Consider the following 18,798-nt stretch of genomic DNA (forward strand, 5'->3'; position numbering starts at 1 on the left):
AGAAGAATTAAAATGACCTGTATTTGCAGATGGCATGATTATATACAAAGAAAATTCAAAATAATAAAAAAACCCCACACAACTCCTGGAAGTGATAAGTACATGCAGTAAAATGGCAGAATACAAAATCAGCTATAAAAATATATAGCATTTCTATACATGAACAAGGAGCAGACTGAAGTACAATTGAAGAACACAATTCCATTTACAATAACCACAAAAAGTATGATACTTAGGAATGAAGCAAACCAAAGAAGTCAAAGATTTCTATAAGGAAAACTATGAAAAACTTAAAAAAGAAATTGAAAATGACTCAAAAAGGTGGAAAGATATTCCATATTCCTGAATTGGAAGAATTAATATTATCAAAATGTCAATGCTACCCAAATCAATCTACATATTTAATAAAATCCCATTCAAATTACCTGAGATTAAAGTTCTTGTACATCTGTTTATTGTGGCATTACTCAAAACTGCTAAGACATGGAACCAACCTAAAAGTCTATGAACAGATGCATAGTTTGAAAATGTGTGGTATATATACTCCATGGAATACTACTCAGTCATAAAAAAAAATAAAACAAGACCCTGGCATCTGATAGAAAGTGGATGAATATGGAAGATTTACTACTGAGTGAAGCAAGCCAGGCTGTGAAAGAAAAACATTGTATGTCTTCACTTAATATATACCTGGCAGAAACTGAAAGAGTAAAGGATTTAGAAGCATAGGAAACTGTTATAGGTACTGCAGACAGTGTGGAAAGAAGGTGGGAGAAGGGGTAGGGCCTGAGGAAAGGAATCAAGGAGAAAAATAGTGAGGCAAGACATTTATGGGATACATAAATGGATGATTATCTGTTGATAATAATGTGTAAAGTATCTTCAACTGTACTGGTGTGAATGTTGGGTAAATTCATTTTACAAGCTATAGTGATTTAAAGTGATTGAATGCATATAATAAGTTTTTTAAATTTTCCTGAAATATTCTTCACAGATTTAGAAAAAAAAAAAAAAACAGAATGCATCTAGAATCATAAAAGACCTTGCATTGCCAAAGCAATATTGCACAAGGAGAGTAGATAGAGTAGGAGGCATCTCACTACCTGATCCCAAAATATGTTATAAATTTGTGATAATCAAAACAGCATGGTGTTGGCACAATAGGCATGGGGACCAATGGAACAGAACAAAGACACCAGAAATAAACCCCAAAACATACAGCCAACTGATTTTTGACAAAGGGCATCAGTCAATCCAGTGGGAAAAGAAAACCTCTAGCAAATGATGCTGGAAAAACTGGGTGAAACTGGATGAAACTGGACCCCTATCTCTTACCATTAACAAAAGTCAACTCAAAATGGATCAAAGATCTAAACCTAAGTCTTCAAACTCTAAAACTACTGGTGGAGAATACAAAGGAAACTCTTGGAGACATTGGAGTAAGCAAAGAATTCTTTAATAAGACCCCCAAAGCACAGGCATTAATCCCAAAAATAGACAGATGGGACTACACAAAGTTAAAAACCCTCTGTACAGCAAAAGGAACAATAATTACAATGGATCAACAACCTCTGGAATAAAATAATATATTTGCAAACTATGCCTCAGATAAGGGACTGATAATCAGAATATTCAGGGAATTCAAACACCTCTCTCTCCTCACAAAAAAAAAAAAAAAAAGATCAACCCAGTTAAAAGATGGACAATTGACCTGAACAGACAACTCTCTTAAGGAAGACATATGAACTGCCAAAAAGCATATGTAAAAATGCGCCATATCCCTTATCATAAGGGCGATGCAAATCAAAACCACAATGAGATACTGTCTAACCCCAGTCGGAATGGTTAAGATTAAAAAAAAAAAAAGAATGGTAAGTGATGGCAAAGCTGTGGTGAAAAGGGAACTTCTCCTACAAGGTTGGTGGGAATGTAAATTTATACAACCACTGTGAAGAACAATATGATGGTCCCCTAAAGATCTACAAATAGAAACTACCATATAATCTGGTAATTTCACTCCACTGGAAGGATAAGCATACACTCAGTTGGAAAAGTAGTTGCACACCCATTATTATTATGACATTATTCTCAATTGCTAAGACATAGAGCCAAACCAAATGTCCACAAACAAATGAATGGATTGAAAAAGTGTGGCACATATAAACTATAGACTAATACTAAACCATAAAAAAATGAGACCTTGGCATTTGATAGAAAGTGGACAAATATGGAAGATTTATTGCTCAGTGAAGCAAGCCAGATTATGAAAGAGAACCATTGCATGTCCCCATTCACTATACATCAAATGTCTGCACTCTATGGAAGAAACTGAAAAATTGGAAGATATAAAAGCATGGAGAACAATTGTGAATACTAGAGACAGTGTTGGAGGAAGCTGGGAAATGGGGGAGGGTGAGAAGAAAGGAATCAAGGGTAAAAAAAAGGAAACAAAATATTTAAGGGACACAAAAATGGAAAATTTTCTTTGATGATAACATGTATAATATATTTAACTGGACTAATATACATTATATTCACACTGGGGAAATTCATTTGCATGCTTTAATGATATACAATGATTGAATGTATAAAAAATAAAAATGAAATATCAAAAAATAAAAAAAAAATCCCAGCCCTTGTGGCTTGCAGAACACTCTGGGAGCATGTGCATGAATGCCTAATATCCCAACAGGATACAGAAATGGAAGAGAAGAAATTATGTCATAATCATGCCCCATTAGGGGTGCTTTTCTTACTCTTTCTCTCTCTCTATCTCTGTCTCTCTAGTGAGCACATGCTCCCTCTGGCATTTTTTTTAAAAACCTTCGTTACTGGGACCAGCAGTTAGCGTAATGGCTATGTTGCTGGACTCCCATGTAGTCGTCCACAGTTCACATACCGGACCTGGTGGCTTAAACTCACTCCAGGCGCATGTGCATGCGTGCCCAAGATCCCAAGAGGAGAATGGAGGAGAAGGGATTGCAGCGTGGCCATCCCCCCTGGGGGGTGATTTCTCGCTTTCCATCTCTGTCTCTCTCTGTCTGTCTGGTGAGTGCACATGCTCTATAGCAAAAACCTCTCAAAAAAAAATAATAAAAACCACCCTTCGTTACAAGAAATTTATACTTGGGTATCACACCAAAGGTCATGAAAGGAACACCTACATGAATGTAGATGCAGAAAGTTACACAGCAGACAGAACTACCACAAAATACATACTTAATCAACGATGGATGAATGGCTTATTTATAGGTTCTGGAGATCTGGGGCCCAAATGGACAGTGTAAGGCAGGCTGCTCCAGGGATTGTTTTGTTTTGTTTTGTTTTGTTTTTCTTTTTTGGAGAGTTTATTTTTGCTATAGGGCGCATGTGCTCTCCAGAAAGACAGAGAGAGACAGAGAAATAGAAAACGAGAAATCACCCCGCCCCCCGGGGGGATGGCCATGCCACAATCCCTTCACCTCCATTCTCCTCCTGAGATACTGGGCATGCACACACACAGGCCTGGCATGAGTTTTAGCCACCGGGTCTGAGACTCAAACCCCGGTTGACTACGTGGGAGTCCAGAGACATAGCCATTACACTAACTGCTGGTCCCCCAGGGACTGTTTTACCTTTATTTTTCTTTCTTCAATGAGGAGGATTCTGTACATACCTCTTTTTTGGTGGGGGGAGAGGCTTTTGGCATAGGCTGCATGCGCTCACCAGAAAGAAAGACAGAAAGCAAGGCCCCAGGGAGGATGGCCATGCCACAATCCCTTCTCCTCCATTCTCCTCTCGGGATCTTGGGCATACACGCACACATGCCTGGCATGAGTTTAAGGCACCAGGTCACAGAATCAAACCATGGTCAACTATGTGGCAGTTCAGTGACATAACCATTAAACCATCTGCTGGTCCTTGTACATGCTCTTAAGTTAATAACCTCATTTTGCCTTCAGATAATTTAGCAAGAACTCAAAGTAGTCTCCAAGCCATGGTAAACAGCTTTTCTCAATATTCAGTGAGGCCCTGGGAGAAGCCAAGGACCTTATGAAGCAAGAAGAGTTTGAACAAGGAAATAGAGAGGACTTAGTAACAGTAAGAAATGTTTTAGAGACTAAAAGAATGACCTATGAAGGCTAGAAATTCCTTTCATTGGAATGCTTAAAATTAGAAAGCATTCTTATCTGTCTCATAGCATTACAGGAAATGAAACTGATCAAAGTCCTTTCTAGACTCTGGAATTTATCCAGTCTCCATAGAACATCATCCCTCTTTGTTTTGTTTTGTTCTTTTTTATTTGTTGTTGTTTTTTGTGTTTTTCTTTTTTTTACAACAGATGAACTAAAACCCTGCAATATGGTAAGGACAAAACTCTAAATGAAACCTAAGCCTTTTTCTGTAGCCAGTTGAGAAAGAATTAATAAAGACCAATCTTTCCCACATAGGCAAGGAAAAAAGAAAACAAGGTTACAAAAGGGCATCAGCTCTACTTCAACCTCCCCATTCAGATCCCTGGAACTGGCATGAACTCTGACTTGCCAAGTAGGAACCAGTGCTGGCCACGGGCCTTTCTTGGTGTAGCAGGATGAACCTTCCACCTTTTTCTGCCTCCCTACTTCTTAGACCTCATCACACTGAGGAACTCAGGTCAGGGGTTACCTCCTCCAAGAAGTCTTTCCTCACCATCCTTAACCCCAGGCTAAGTTACATGCTCCTCCTCTCTGCTCTCATAGCACCTGTGCTTACTCCTGTTAATGAAATATCCTGTTAAATAGTCTTCACAATGGTTTCCTATCAGATTCCCTCACTAGAAAGTGTGTTCCTTAAAGGAGAAAGCCATATTTATCTTCAATTCTGTGTATCCTTGGAAATAAATAAGTAATAAAATAAGTGCTCAATAAATGCATCTATTTCAGAGTATGTTCGGCCTATGTAACATCTTCCTTTGCTCACACTGCCCAAGGAGGAAGCCTTCTGAAAGGGAGTTCTATAGCAGGGTTGCAAAATAATCTTAGACATCTGATAATTTAAAGAGGTTTATAAAGGAAAAGGCCTTTGGTGGTTACCTACTCTAATCTTTCCCTGTTATAGATGTAGATGTTGAGATCCAGAAAGTAATTTACCCAAGGTCACATAGCCAGGTACTTGCAACACTTTTTCTTACTGATCAGAGAGTTCATCAACCCTTAGAGGCTCTGTCCTTCAGAGACAGGTATCCAGGAATGACTACCTTATATCAACAATATCTCTAGAAGGCACTAGGAATTTTTCAGGCATCTGATCTGGAGAGACAACACAATGTTATGGCTTAAAAAAATGTTGCTGGGAACCAGCAGGTGGCATGGTGGTTAAGGTGCTGGACTCCCACATGGTCAACTGTGATTCAAGTCCTGGATCTGGCAGTTTCCTGTCTCACTTTTTCTCTCTTTCTCTATCTCTCTCTGGTAAGCACATGTGCTCTAGAGAAAATTTAGTAATAAATTAATAAACAAACAATTATTTAAAGAGAGAGAGAGAGAATGGTTCTGTAGTCAGCCTAGACCTAAATTCAAATTCCAGCTTTTTATCACCTAGAACCTGAGTGTCTTTAGGCAAACTATTTAAACTCTGTGCTTTAGTTTCTTTCTTTAAAATGAGAATAATACCAGTACAGAACCCTATCTTTTATTTTTTAGTTGCCAGAGGGTGCATGTACTCATCATGCACTCTTACTGTGCAGAAAGATAGAGAGAGGGAGAGGTAGAAAACACCTTCCAATGGGGCATAGTCATGCTGTAATCCCCTCTCCTCCATTTCTCCTTCCTATAAGGATTTGGGGCATGAATATGCATGCATCCAGTGTGTTTTTCAAGCCATCAGTTCATGGTTTTAAGAATAGTTGTCCATTTGGGAGCCAGCTTCTCTGATCAGTAGGCTATAGTACCAGCTCAGTACCTGTTCTAAGAATTAGTGAATTAATATACATAAAGTGTCTGTTATATAGAAATTGTTCAACAAATAATTATTATTAAACCTTTCCCTATGTCCCCTCACCTAGTCTCTACATATGTTCCCCAGTTAATTTCTTCCTTACTTCTTTGTCCTCATAAAAAGCAACTAAAAAGCCAAAAGCAGAACAAGGCTCTATTCTAAAAGTGTCCAATTGTAGTTGTTATTTTGCAATTTTGCAGAGGCATCTGGACAGAGACTAAAAAGCTCTGTTGGGCATGTATTCTGTCCCAATGTACATAGCTCCCTGCTTTGTCCAACTTGCTTTCCCACCCCTCCCATCCTTTCTAACTCTCTAATCTTCCTGTTGGACAGATTAGCACATTAGGTTGTAAACATACTTCATGAAGATATTTGACTTGTACATGAGAGCTGGTTCCATTACATTTAATCATAGCTGGAGAAAGATGCCCTAATGTGTATGGTAATGCCTTAGTTGAGACTCATATGCAATATGTACATGCTGGAAAAAATCATTATGTACACTATAAGGATATATAGTAATTAAATATAAAAACATACTAATAATAAAAATAAATGAAACAGATAGCTTTTATTGTGTTCAGGAATGATCCTTCTTTGCCAATTTTGCCGAGAGTCTTAATCATGAAGGGATGCTGCATTTTATCAAATGGTTTTTCTACATCAATTGATAAGATCATATGTTTTTTATCTTTGTTTCTGTTAATATGTGTGTTATGTTTATGGTTTTTTGTATGTTAAACTATCCTTGCATCCCTGGAATAAAGCCTACCTGGTCATGATATATAATCTATTGTATATGTTGTTAGATACGATTTGGTAGTATCTTGTTGAGAATTTTTGTGTCTATATTCATCAGAGATATTGGTCCATAGTTTTCCTTCCTTGGCATGTCCTTGTCTGTTTTAAGAATAAGGTTGATGAAAGCCTCAGTGAATTAATTTGGGAGAGTTTCATCCTTTTCTATCATTAGAAATAACTTGAGAAGAATGGGGGTAAACTCTTCTTTAAAAGTTTTGTAGAATTCAGAGGTAAAGACATCAGGACCAGGGCTTTTCTTTGTTGGGAGGTTATTTATTACTGTTTTAATCTTATGTATTTTTATGGGCCTATTCAAACTTTCTATGTCCTCCCGATTCAATCTTTGTAGACTATATGTGTCCAGGAATTTGTCCATATCTTCCAGGTTTTCTTGTTTGTTGGTGTTTAGTTGTTCATAGTATCCTCTAACAATGTTTTGCATTTCTAGTATGTCTGTTGTTATATTGCCTGCTTCATTGTGAATTTCATTTATCTGGTTCCTTCCTCTCTTCTTAATGAGTCTCTCTAGTGCTGTGTCGAATTTGTTTATCTTTTCAAAGAATCAGCTTTAACTTTCATTTATTTTTTGTATAGTTTATTTATTTCTGCTCAAATCTTTATTATTTATTTTCTCCTTGAGTGTTTTGGATTTTTTTTTTGTTTCTTTTCCAATTCTCTGAAGCATGATGTTAGGTTGTTCATTTGCCTTCTTTCCATCTTCTTATATGCTCTAATTGTTATGAACTTCCTACTTGTTGATGGCTTTTGCAGTGTCCCAAAGATTATGGAAACTCCTATACTCATTATCATTGGCTTCCATGACTCTTGAATGGGGAAAGGCTGAAAGCTTTTCTGCTAAAAACTGGTACAAGACAAGGATGACCACTTTCTCCTCTCCTTTTCAATATAGTACTGGAAGTCCTGGCCAATGCAATCAGAGAAGAGAATAAAATAAAAAGTGTTCAAATAGGAAATGAAGAGGTTAAATTATCTCTATTTGCAGATGACATGCTTATACACATAGGAGATCCAATGGTATCCACACAAGTAGACACACACAAAAAAGAACTCTGGAAGTAGTAAACAAATACAGTAAAGTTGCAGGATACAAAATCAACATACAAAAATCAATAGCATTTCTGTTTACGAAGAGCAGGCAGGTAGAGATAGAAGTGAAGAAAATAATTCCATTTACCATAGCCATAAAGTATATGGTACTTAGGAATAAATCTAATCAAATAAGTTAAACATTTCCACAAGGAAAACTATTAGAAGCTAAAAAAGAAATTGAAAAATTACACAAAAATGTGGAAGGACATCCCATGTTCCTGGATTAAAAGAGTTAATATAATCAAAATGGCATTCTACCTAAATTAATCTACATATTGAATGCAATTCCAAAGTACCAGAGATATTCTTCACAAATCTAGAAAAGAAAATCATACAATTTTGTCTGCAATCATGAAAGATCTGATATAGACAAAGTAATCCTGGACAAGAAGAGTGAAGTGGGCAGCATCTCACTCCTTGACCTGTAAATATACTATAAAGATGTGATAATCAAAACAGCATGGCACAAAAAAAAAAGTCAGGTGGACTAATGGAAGAGAATAAAGACCCCAGAAATAAACTCCAAAACATATAGCTAACTGATTTTTGACAAAGGGTACCAGTCCACCCTGTAGAAAAAGGAAAACTTCTTTAGGAAATGGTGCTGGAAAAACTGAATATCCATCTGCAAAAAGATAAAACTGAACCCCTACCTCTCACCATTGACAAAAATAAACTCAAATTGGATCAAATATCTAGACCTAAGACCTCAAGCTATAAAACTATTGCAGGGAAACTCTAGAAGACATTGGGGTAGGCAAAGACTTCTTAAATAAGACCCCTAAAGCACAGTCAGCAATCCCAAAAGTAGACAAGAATGATTACATCAGATTAAGAAGTTTCCACATGACAAAAGACACAGTAATTAGTGTGAATCTATAGCCATTGGAATGTAAAAATATTTTTGTAAACTATGCTTCTAACAAGGTACTGATAACCAGAATACACAGGCAACTCAAGCGGCTTACCTGAGAAAAGATCAATCCAATTAAAAGATGAGAAAATGAGCTGAAAAAACAACTCTTTAAGGAAGACATATGAACAGCCAAAAGGCATATGAAAAAATGCTCAACATCCCTCATCATAAGGGAGATGTGGATCATAAGGACAATGAGATAACACCTAACCTCAGTCAGAATGGTTAAGATTAAAATAATAATAATAATAATAAGTGCTAGTAAAGATGTGGTTAAAAGGGGAACTCTCCTACACTGCTGGTGGGAATGTAAATTGGTCCAGCCACTGTGAATAACAATATGGAGATTCCTCAAAGATCTATAAATATAACTACTATGTGATCCAGCAATCCCACTCCTTGGTATCTACCCAAAGCACAGAAGAATGCTCAATCAGAAAAGTGCTTGCACATCTAAGTTTATTGTGGCACTATTCACAATTGCTAAGGCATGGAATCAACCCAAATATTCATGAACAGAGGGATGGATTGAAAAAATGTGTCACATATACTCTATGGAATATTACTCAGCCATAAAAATCATTTATGGGACAAAGAAATGGGTTATTATCTGTTGATGATAATGTGTTTATGATAATAGTATCCCCAACTGGACTGGTAAGAAAGGTATTCATGTTGGAATATTCACGTTACAAGCTAAGTAACATATGTGATTGAATATATAAAAGAAATTAAAATATGATAACATAAAATCAATCAATAAATAAAAATTAAAATAATAAAAATTAAAATGGGGGCAAATTCTGTATCACAGCAAGTATATACATGTCTGACAAGGGTTTTAGTCTCAGTGGCTTAAAAATAACATTTTAAAATTACATTGAGAGGGATGAACAGTGGCACAGTGATAAGGCAATACTTTGTGAGGCTTACCCATATGGGAAGGTTCTGGGTTTGCATCTGGAGGCCTCCCTGAACATGCCAGATGCATGCATGCCCATGATCCAGGACTGGCTGAAGGTATGGGAGGGTCTCTGTCTCTTTACATATCTCTTGCTCATAGAAGAAAGAAATAAGTAAACTTAACTAAAATAAATTAATGTTATAGAGTAATTAGTTTATCCTCAATTATATTTGTTCCTAACACTTTCTGTCATCAATTTGGGGCTGTGAAGATGTGCTTTCAATAACAACAAGGAAGAAAGACATTTGTTAGTATCTTGCCCTGTCCTCTTCTGGGAAAATGAGGGTTTATTAAAAATGAAGATTCTTAAGCTTCACTCCTACGTATTTAATTCAGTAACTGGAGTCCAGGAATATGCATTTTAAAAGCTCCCTGTGAGAGCTGGACTCATAGACTAGTGATTAATGGAACCAGATCTCATGTGGCTGGCCAGAATTCAAATCCTGGCCCTGGCAGCTTGCAAAACATGATGGGTGAATATGTGTGCACAAAATCTTGACATGGTGGAGAAAAAGAGGAGAATAGATTGCAACATGACCACACCCCATTGGTGCTCCCTTCCCGCTCTGTCTCTCTCTCTGGTGAGTGTATGTACTCTCTGACAATTAAAAAAACAAAATAAAGTAAAGCAAAATAAAAGTACCCTGCAATATTTATGTATCTGGTCCTGGTACCAACACTTAAAACCACAATTAAAACTGTTAAGAGCTGGATCTCTGATAGCAGGAAAAACTCCTTAAAATCCCAGCCCTGCCACATGTGAGCTCTAGTCCTGGCTCCTGCTTCTATTACATGTCATTGCCAACTCCAGTTTCACTGTCTTTCCAATCACATATGCCCCTTGGAAAATTCCCAACAGCACATGTTCAACTGGGAATTTTCCTATGCTTGCCTGCCTCTACAAAGGGCAAGAGGGAACCAGCACTTAGCATAATGGCTATGTCGCTGGACTCCCATGTGGTTGACCGCGGTTCGCATCCCGGACCCGGTGGCTTAAAACTCATGACAGGCGCGTGTGTGTGCCCAAGATCCCAAGAGGAGAATGGAGGAGAAGGGATTGCCGTGTGACCATCCCCCAGGGGGTTGATTTCTCGCTTTCTGTCTCTATGTCTCTCTCTGTCTGTCTGGCGAGTGCACACGCCCTATAGTGAAAATCTCTCAGAAAATAAAAGGGCAAGACAACCATGTAGAACATGTTACCATCCTTATGTTCCTCCTGTACATGGACAGATATCCAGTAAGCTGCTATCTTGTTTCCTTTCCTCAACTATCCCCCTCCATTAGAATTCCCTACCACAAAATGTACTAAATGGCCTCCTAAACTTCTGCAGTTTGAATTCATTGCATTGATCAAGCAGAGCCATGTGTTTAGACACTTTATTTAGATTGACACTTGAAGCAACCTCAACATCAATAAAAACCCTCATGCGCAAAAATCTCAAACAGAACTTGGAATCCTCTCTCCAACTATGTCTATCCCAGCTACCCTCAACCTTTTCCTGCTCTCACAATTAGTATTTTCACATATCCCAATAGCTATATAACCCCCTCCCAAGTACATAATCTCAATTAGGTAGATATCTAATCTTTGTCTCTGGGCATAGATAGCCTCCTCACTGGGAGTTATCAACCCCCTTCACAACCCCTCCTCTTCAATTTACAAGTATAGCTATTGAGTTGGTGACCATTTTGTTACACTCCTCACCCACATCCTCAAGTCCTCTGTCTTTGCATGACTGCCAAGCCTCCTTTTCAAATACAGTTATTAAGTCATTTGAATTTATTGCCTGAGCAGAAGCCCAATATAGGTTAATTTTTTTATTAATGTGCTCAGTTTGCTGTTCTTATAGCAATGTAAACTCTAACATAACTTGAAAATCTACAAGCCTGCCCTCCTACTGTATGTCAGCTTTCCTTTGTCAGGAAACACTCTCTACTCACTTTCCCCATTCATTCAACCCCATAATCTCTCTCAGAGTTAAAGGATAGTTCACATATGCCAGGTATGCTGAAGGGAGATTAGAGGTGGCTTCACAGGGACTACATTGGACCTGATCTTTGACAGATGGACAGATATTTACAGACAGAAATAAAAGAGAAGAGACTCTGAGAAAGAAGTTGAACAGAATTTCTCAAATTTTAATGCAAGGGAATAATAAATAACAAATGTAAAAATAACTTTTCCTGTGGAGACAAGGGAATGTGATCAGGGTACAAGGAAGGCTTCAACTATTTCAGTAATACTCTATTTCGTAAGCTGAGTTGTGTACACATCTGAAATATTTTATTAATATTTTCAAAAATTCACTAGCCTGACTCTGTATTGACTAATATGCATGATAATCCTTCTGGTAAAAGAAATGTAATACACTGTAAAGTTATATGTGAGTCAATGTAATATAAACAAGATTATGACAATGAATAAATAAATAAAAATATACCAGCCTGAGAGGCTATGTAAAATGCAAATTAGCAGACCCAAAGTCAAATCCATAGCACTAAGGAATTTGCAAACAAGCACTTTAGGTTATCCTTATACAAATAGTTTATAGACCACTCTGAAAAACATTGTGATATCACTTCTATCCAAAGAAAAACAGAAACATTAAGAGCATAAAGCCTAGGACAGGGAGTTAGAAGCTCTGGACCATAGTCTCTGCTCTACTTTGCTCCATGAGTCTTTGTTAGTAGGTTAACTTTCTTGAATACCACTTCCCAAACAGAAACCTACCTTTATAATCCTTGCTCAGCATGGTGAGGATAAGGGAAATGATATCTGGCGAGACTTTAGAGGACTTTCCAGGAAATGTATGGTTTTCAGAGAAGATAATAGATTTTTGGAAAGATATCACCCTCCCTGGAATCAAGTTCTCAGGGACCTGTCTCCAGAGGCAACTTTCATTCAGAATTAAGCATGTAGCATTATAACGTTACATGGAAACAAAACATTTGTGCCTGTCTGGGAGTGTTGAATGTTTCCCCCTTCTCTCTCTCGCACACACATCCAGAGTGGTAGTCCTTCTTTGGATTGGGAAAGGAAACAGCATAGATACTAGAGTCACTGGAGAGATTTTTCAAAACATGAAGCCTTCCACCTGTTGTTGTATATCAGAGTGGGAACGGAGCCCAGAGAGTTGGGGAGTTCACATTTTTTTAAAACACTCCAGGTGATTCTAATACATTCTTTTCTCTAGAAAGACTGTTGGCCTCCCTTGAGTAATCCGATCCAAGATCTTATGCTTTTTCCTGCCAAGAAGTTCTTTATATTTACTTCTCACCTATTTCTTCTTTGTTTAGCACTCACTAAAGTTAGAGGATAATACACAAGCATCTTGCATATGTGTACACACAAGGGAATGTGACTAATGACCACCATGTTCTCATGGATCGAGAACCAGCTGGTTGGAAACCTCAGCATCCCCAGGGCTGAAATAATCTCCTGACCAGATGTTTCCTTCATTGATTGGAACAGGGCATGAAAGTCCCAGTGGAAGTCTCTCTGGACTCTAGGTTTGTCCAGCTGGATCAGCTGCAGGTGAAGCAAATGGGACCCAAGGGCCCCATCAGGTCACCTTGCTGAGTATGACTCAGGCCAGCAGCTCTTTATTTCTTCCTGTCTCTCCCACTTCCCACCACTCATCTCTGTGGGCAGCCGCCAGCTTGAGGAGAGAGAGTCTGGCAGGGGGAGGGGAGTTCTTAATGGATACTCCACCTCTTCAGTGGTTTGGGGTCTGGCAGAGATAAACCAGACCTGAAACAAATTGGCTCCTCCCCCTAATGTATTTTGGTTAATGCACTAGCTGCCGAGAAGCAGCAAAGCCTGGAGCAACAAAATCAATTCCCCTCAGCTGAACAACAAGCTTAAATTTAACCCCTGCAGCTCTTTCTCTTGTGCCTTTTATCCATGGAACTCAAAATGCTGTCCAGGCTTTTCTTGCTACCATTGGCAAATCATGTTCCTGAGGGTCAGGTCCAAGATTTCCAAAGAGCCATAGAGAATAGTGATATGCCAGGGGGCTCCTTGAAAATATGGTACATCCTGGGAACCAGCAGTTAGCGTAATGGCTATGTCGCTGGATTCTCACATAGTCGACCGTGGTTCGCGTCCCGGACCCGGTGGCTTAAATCTCACACCGGGCACGTGTGCGTGCGTACCCAAGATCCCGAGAGGAGAACGGAGGAGAAGGGAATGTGGCGTGGCCATCTATGGTGCATCCAAGCAGTCTTCACCATATCTTTATAACTGATATAACTTTAACAGCCACCAGTCTCTAAAAAGGAGGCACGAATGGCTGTTAGTTGGCTGGTGTTACAGATGGAGAAGCTGTAGAGGTGGAGATCTAGCAGTTTGTCCCAATATTATTCCCCTGCCCAGGGGTAAACCGGGTATCAATTTTTTTGGGCAGTTTTAGCTTTAATAAATTAAAATTTTAAAATGTTAAGAGTACTTTGCTTAAGACTTAAAGCCAGGGAACAGGTTAGGATTCTGTTCAAATAGTAGGTACATGAACCTATTGGCAGCTCAAGAGAAGACAAAAATCCCCAAATCTGGAAAACAAAGCATAGAAGAAAATCAGTAATGTTAAGCCTTGATTCTTTCTAGGACTACTGTCAAATGGTATTTTATTCTTCAACTTTAAAGATCTTCACTACATGTATACACTGTGACCATATTCCTATGAGCAAGGGTCATGGTGGTAACAGGATGGTCCAATCACTCAAGACTAAAATGGTACTCATGTTTGACTCCTTTACATAATATCTGCCACTCAGTCAACATTCTGTCCCACCCCGCCTGTTAGTGTCCAAATCTCCATTTCTTTCCTACACTACCCCTCAACAATTTCCTTTAAGTTTCTAGACCTAGGAAGTGATATCAACTAAAATGCATCAGATCAAGAATTACAAATATTTTGTAAAAGTTTCAGCCAAGCCCAGAGAAGAAGCAAGCTGGGAGTAGCAGTCACTATTAATACTTGGAGTCTGATGGAAGCTGTTGCTACTGGCTTTCTGAATCCTGCCAGTAAGCCCCTCCTTGCTGTCAGCTGGAAACCCTTAGAAATACAAGTGAGGCAAAGTTGGCATTCTTCTATAAGAAGAGAAGACATCTCAGGATTCTAGCAGTTCTCAATAGAAGTATGAAAAAAGGAAACGATGTGAATTAACCAAAGTCTCACATGTCTAACATCCCAACACACATTAGGTATTGCTTTATTCATGTACTCATTCTTTCTACAGTTCCTGCAGCTGCTATGTGCCAGGCAATAAGCTGGACCAGGGGCTATAATTATAATCACAAAGATCACCTCATTCTCTTGCCAGCGAGGTGTCACTTCCTAAAATAATGTGTCCATGGAAGTGCTGAGTTAACTATAATATGCACAAGAATACAAGTAGGAGATGAGCCTATGACTTACTTATGATACAGAACAACCAAAGGGAGATAAAAATCACTGACTTAGGTCAGCCTTACTCTCTGGTGTGGTACTGTAGTTTTCAAAAGGAAGATAGAAACCAGCCTAATTCTATTTTCCAGTGTGGTCAGGACATTCAAAGATGAAGGTGGCTACAAAGCAATTCATATTTAAAACTTTTACAAGCAGTCTCAGGAAAGAGAGAACCAAAAACAACACCTTCAGAGCACCACCAAAAGAAACTTGTGCTTTTGTTTTTGTTTTAAGAGAGATTTTTGCTATAGGGCATGTGCATTGCCCCCAGGGGGATGGTCATGTAGCAATCCCATCTCCTGCTACTCTCTTCTCTGCCACTCTCTTTTCGGGATTTTGGGCAAGCATGCACATGCACCTGGCATGAATTTCAAGCCCCCAGGTCTGGGACTCCAACTCTGGTCAGCCATGTGGGAGTCCAGCAACGTAACCATTAAACCATCTGCTAGTCCCAGAATCTGGTGCTTTTCATAAGCACTCTAGAAAAGCATGGCACATTAGTCTAGGGCCTGTAGAGGGTTGAAAGAGAACATTAGGTTAAAAAACACTGCCTAAAGTCAGCACTAGCATCCACTCCAAGACTACTCAAAGGCAGCCATTAAAAAGAAGAAAATTCAAATGTATGCTAAGCACCCAGGGGAAAATTCAAAAGGGGTGAAACATGGACAAAATCATGTCATTTGCCCATGACCAATGAGCAACTAGATGAAAGAACCAGAAATTGAACCCAAGTTTCCTGGCTCTAGTCACCCACACTGTGATGACAATGGAGGTGATAATAATAATAAATTGGATAATGGTCCTAAAACTCTGTAACAGCACAAACATTGGCAGTGGTTTCTGTCAGCAATTATTCTCCAATGCTCCATCCGGGTGTTCAAAAGAACTTAAGTCTGCACACACATATTTACCTGTCTGTCTAAACTTGGTTTTTCCTTCTCAGACAGTTCAGATAAAACCAACCCCACTGCTTCCTATAGTCTGCCATCTTTGCATTTTGCCCTTTCTGGCCCATATACATACTGTCAGGATCTTAGATTCTCTGCACTAAAATTAGGAAGAGTCTAAATAAAGGAAAGGGCAAGAAGGGTGGGTGAGGATTATGAGAAATCTGGATGGACTGCAAATGGCTGCCAGACAAAGGTAGCCTTAGATGTAGGTCAAATAAGAAATCAACGAAGTCTGTCTTGTACATAGCACTTCACTAGTAGAGATGTATTTCTTTGATGAGGACTGTTAGTAATTAGAACTCATAGGGATGTGATTTTAAAATCCCTGTCTTCTGTGGTACTACCAGAGAGCAAGGCTTGTAGAGATCATGTTTATATTGAAGCGGTAATATCAGAGTATATGTTGCTGCCTCTGGAAGGTAAACTTGAATAACATTCTTAAATGAGCACCCTGAATACAGAAGTGATGAAAATAGAGGCTAAACAATGGATATCAACTCTACCCCATTAGCCAGTTTTTCTGGGAATAAAGCCCTGATGTAAATTGTACTTTTATAAATCTTAGACTAGGTATTTCAAAGGTGGCCCCATTCATAGCTTTAGAGTTGAGCAAACAGAAGAGGTAAGAGAGATTCCCCCATCAGGCTACACTCCCACTCCCCCACCCCAAAGTTCCCCAACCTACCCAATCCCAAGTACATAGTCTTACCTCCCACAAACTGTGCTGCTCCCATGCAACGTCCCATCATTCTGGAAATGAGTTCCTCCATGCAGCAGCCCAGGACAGCAGCCAATGCCACCAGGAGCAGCAGAGCACAGCCAGCACCTGTCACCACTGTACACATTTGCCAGGCCAGACTTGGGATAGCACTAAAGCTGGCATAGCGCCCACACTCTTCTACCATGATAAGACTATGCCCCTCTCCCCGCACAGGGTAGTTGCATCTCCGAAATGTGCTGAATGACACAGGCTTCCCCAGCTGGGATCCAAAGAGCCAGTAAGGCAGGAAGTAACTGGTAGAACTGGCCACAGCAGTAACAAGGGATAGGAAGGCCCAGAGGGTCCCCACCAGGGTCAGACTGCTCCTCATAGTCTTAGGCTTCTCTACAGGGATGTGGAGGTGAGTTGGGTCACAGCACCAAATGTGGAAAGTTACCATCTAGGCTCCACCAGCCTATTTTTCATTTGGTTGGACAGTACTAGGAATTATTTATATGCCACTTGGACCTTGCTTCTGGATATGATTATTCTCCTGAGGATCATTTGAGTCCCTGTGGGATTCTGTTTTCTGGTACTTTTCCCATCTTCTTTTCCTTCTCCCTGATTCTGAGTTATATGATCTCCAGCCTGCAATGGAAGAACCAAAAACTGAATTAGTGAATCTTCTGCCAATGTAAATAAAGTCTGATCAAACAGATTATTTTTTGAGAGAGAGATTTTTGCTGTAGGGTATGTTTTCACCAGAGATTTTAACTCCACTTACAGCATGGAACAAGTGGCAGTAAGATAGCCTGAATTTAAACAATGTTGCTATAAGAGCCCCTGGGCTTCAGCTAAATGGTATATTGGACTAGAGAAATGGAAAGAGATGATATCTCAAGAGGGTCAGGAAAAAATTAACTTTCATAGAGTGAAGGAAGAAGGATGACAAGCCTAAGAAGTGAAAAGTAGGAGACCGGCAGGTGGCATAATGATTGGGGTGCTAGACTCCTACATGGTCAACCATTGTTCAAGTCCTGGACCTGGTGACTTGCTATCTCACTTTCCTTTTCTCTCTCTCTCTTCTTGAATTTTAAAAATAATAATGATAATAAATAAATTAAAAATTTATAAAAGAAAAAGAGGTGAGCAGGAAGGACAGTTATAGGAGGTTTCCATTTGACTTAGGTAAGCTGTCCAACTTTTACCAGGATATATCAGCTAGCTTGAAATGGGTAGAATAAAATAAGGAATGTCAGGGCTGGATGGCAGTACAGTGGTAAAATGTATAGTTCTGTAAAGCTGACTCACATGGGAAGGTTCCAGGTTCACATCCAGAGATCTTCCTGGGTAAGCTAAGCATACTGGTGCCACCTAGGGGTCTCTGAAACTGGGGGTAGGTTGTAGAATCAGAATGCTGTTGAGAGCATGCTTTCTCTCTCTCTCTCTCTCTCTCTCTCTGTTTTTCTCCTTTATTTTTATTTTTTTCATTTCATTTTCTTTTATACATTCAATCACATTATTATTTGTCTTACAAAATGGATATTTCAACAGGTGGATATTCCTCCCCAGTACAGTTGATAAAACTACAAAATATCTTCAACAGATAATACCACATTTCTTTGTGCCATTAATGCTTTGCCTCCCTATTTTTCTTCTAAATGTCCTTCCTTAGACCCTCCTCTTTCACACACACTATATCTCACTTGTTCATTCTTATTCATGGAAGAAATAAATAAATAAATAAAAGTAAATAAAGGGTGCCTGGATTTTTACCCTATACTTGTCCCTGAGAGTTTTTCCCACAACTGAAACTGGAGGCAACTTTCCAACCAGTGAAGGCTAACTCTAGACTGGCTACGGAGAAAAGTGTTCTTGTTCTTGACTGGTTATAGTCAATAAAGCCTCTCATCTCTCAGAAATAGATGCGGATCAGGTACTTCCTGCCTTGCAGC

At 39.1% G+C, this 18,798-nt stretch overlaps 1 protein-coding gene across 1 annotated transcript in view; it reads right to left on the minus strand.

The window, feature by feature from the left end:
- LHFPL1 (LHFPL tetraspan subfamily member 1) overlaps positions 1-17,234 on the minus strand; it is a 75,366-nt gene extending 58,132 nt beyond the window's left edge. The window contains exon 1 of the mRNA XM_006167739.1: positions 16,853-17,234. Within this exon, the coding sequence (XP_006167801.1) occupies positions 16,853-17,234 (382 nt within the window). The remainder of the gene's footprint in view (positions 1-16,852) is intronic.
- Between the last annotated feature and the right edge of the window lie 1,564 nt (positions 17,235-18,798).

The sequence above is a fragment of the Tupaia chinensis genome, unplaced genomic scaffold, assembly GCF_000334495.1.
Source record: "Tupaia chinensis unplaced genomic scaffold, TupChi_1.0 Scaffold144991_2, whole genome shotgun sequence".
Classification (NCBI taxonomy): Eukaryota; Metazoa; Chordata; class Mammalia; order Scandentia; family Tupaiidae; genus Tupaia; species Tupaia belangeri.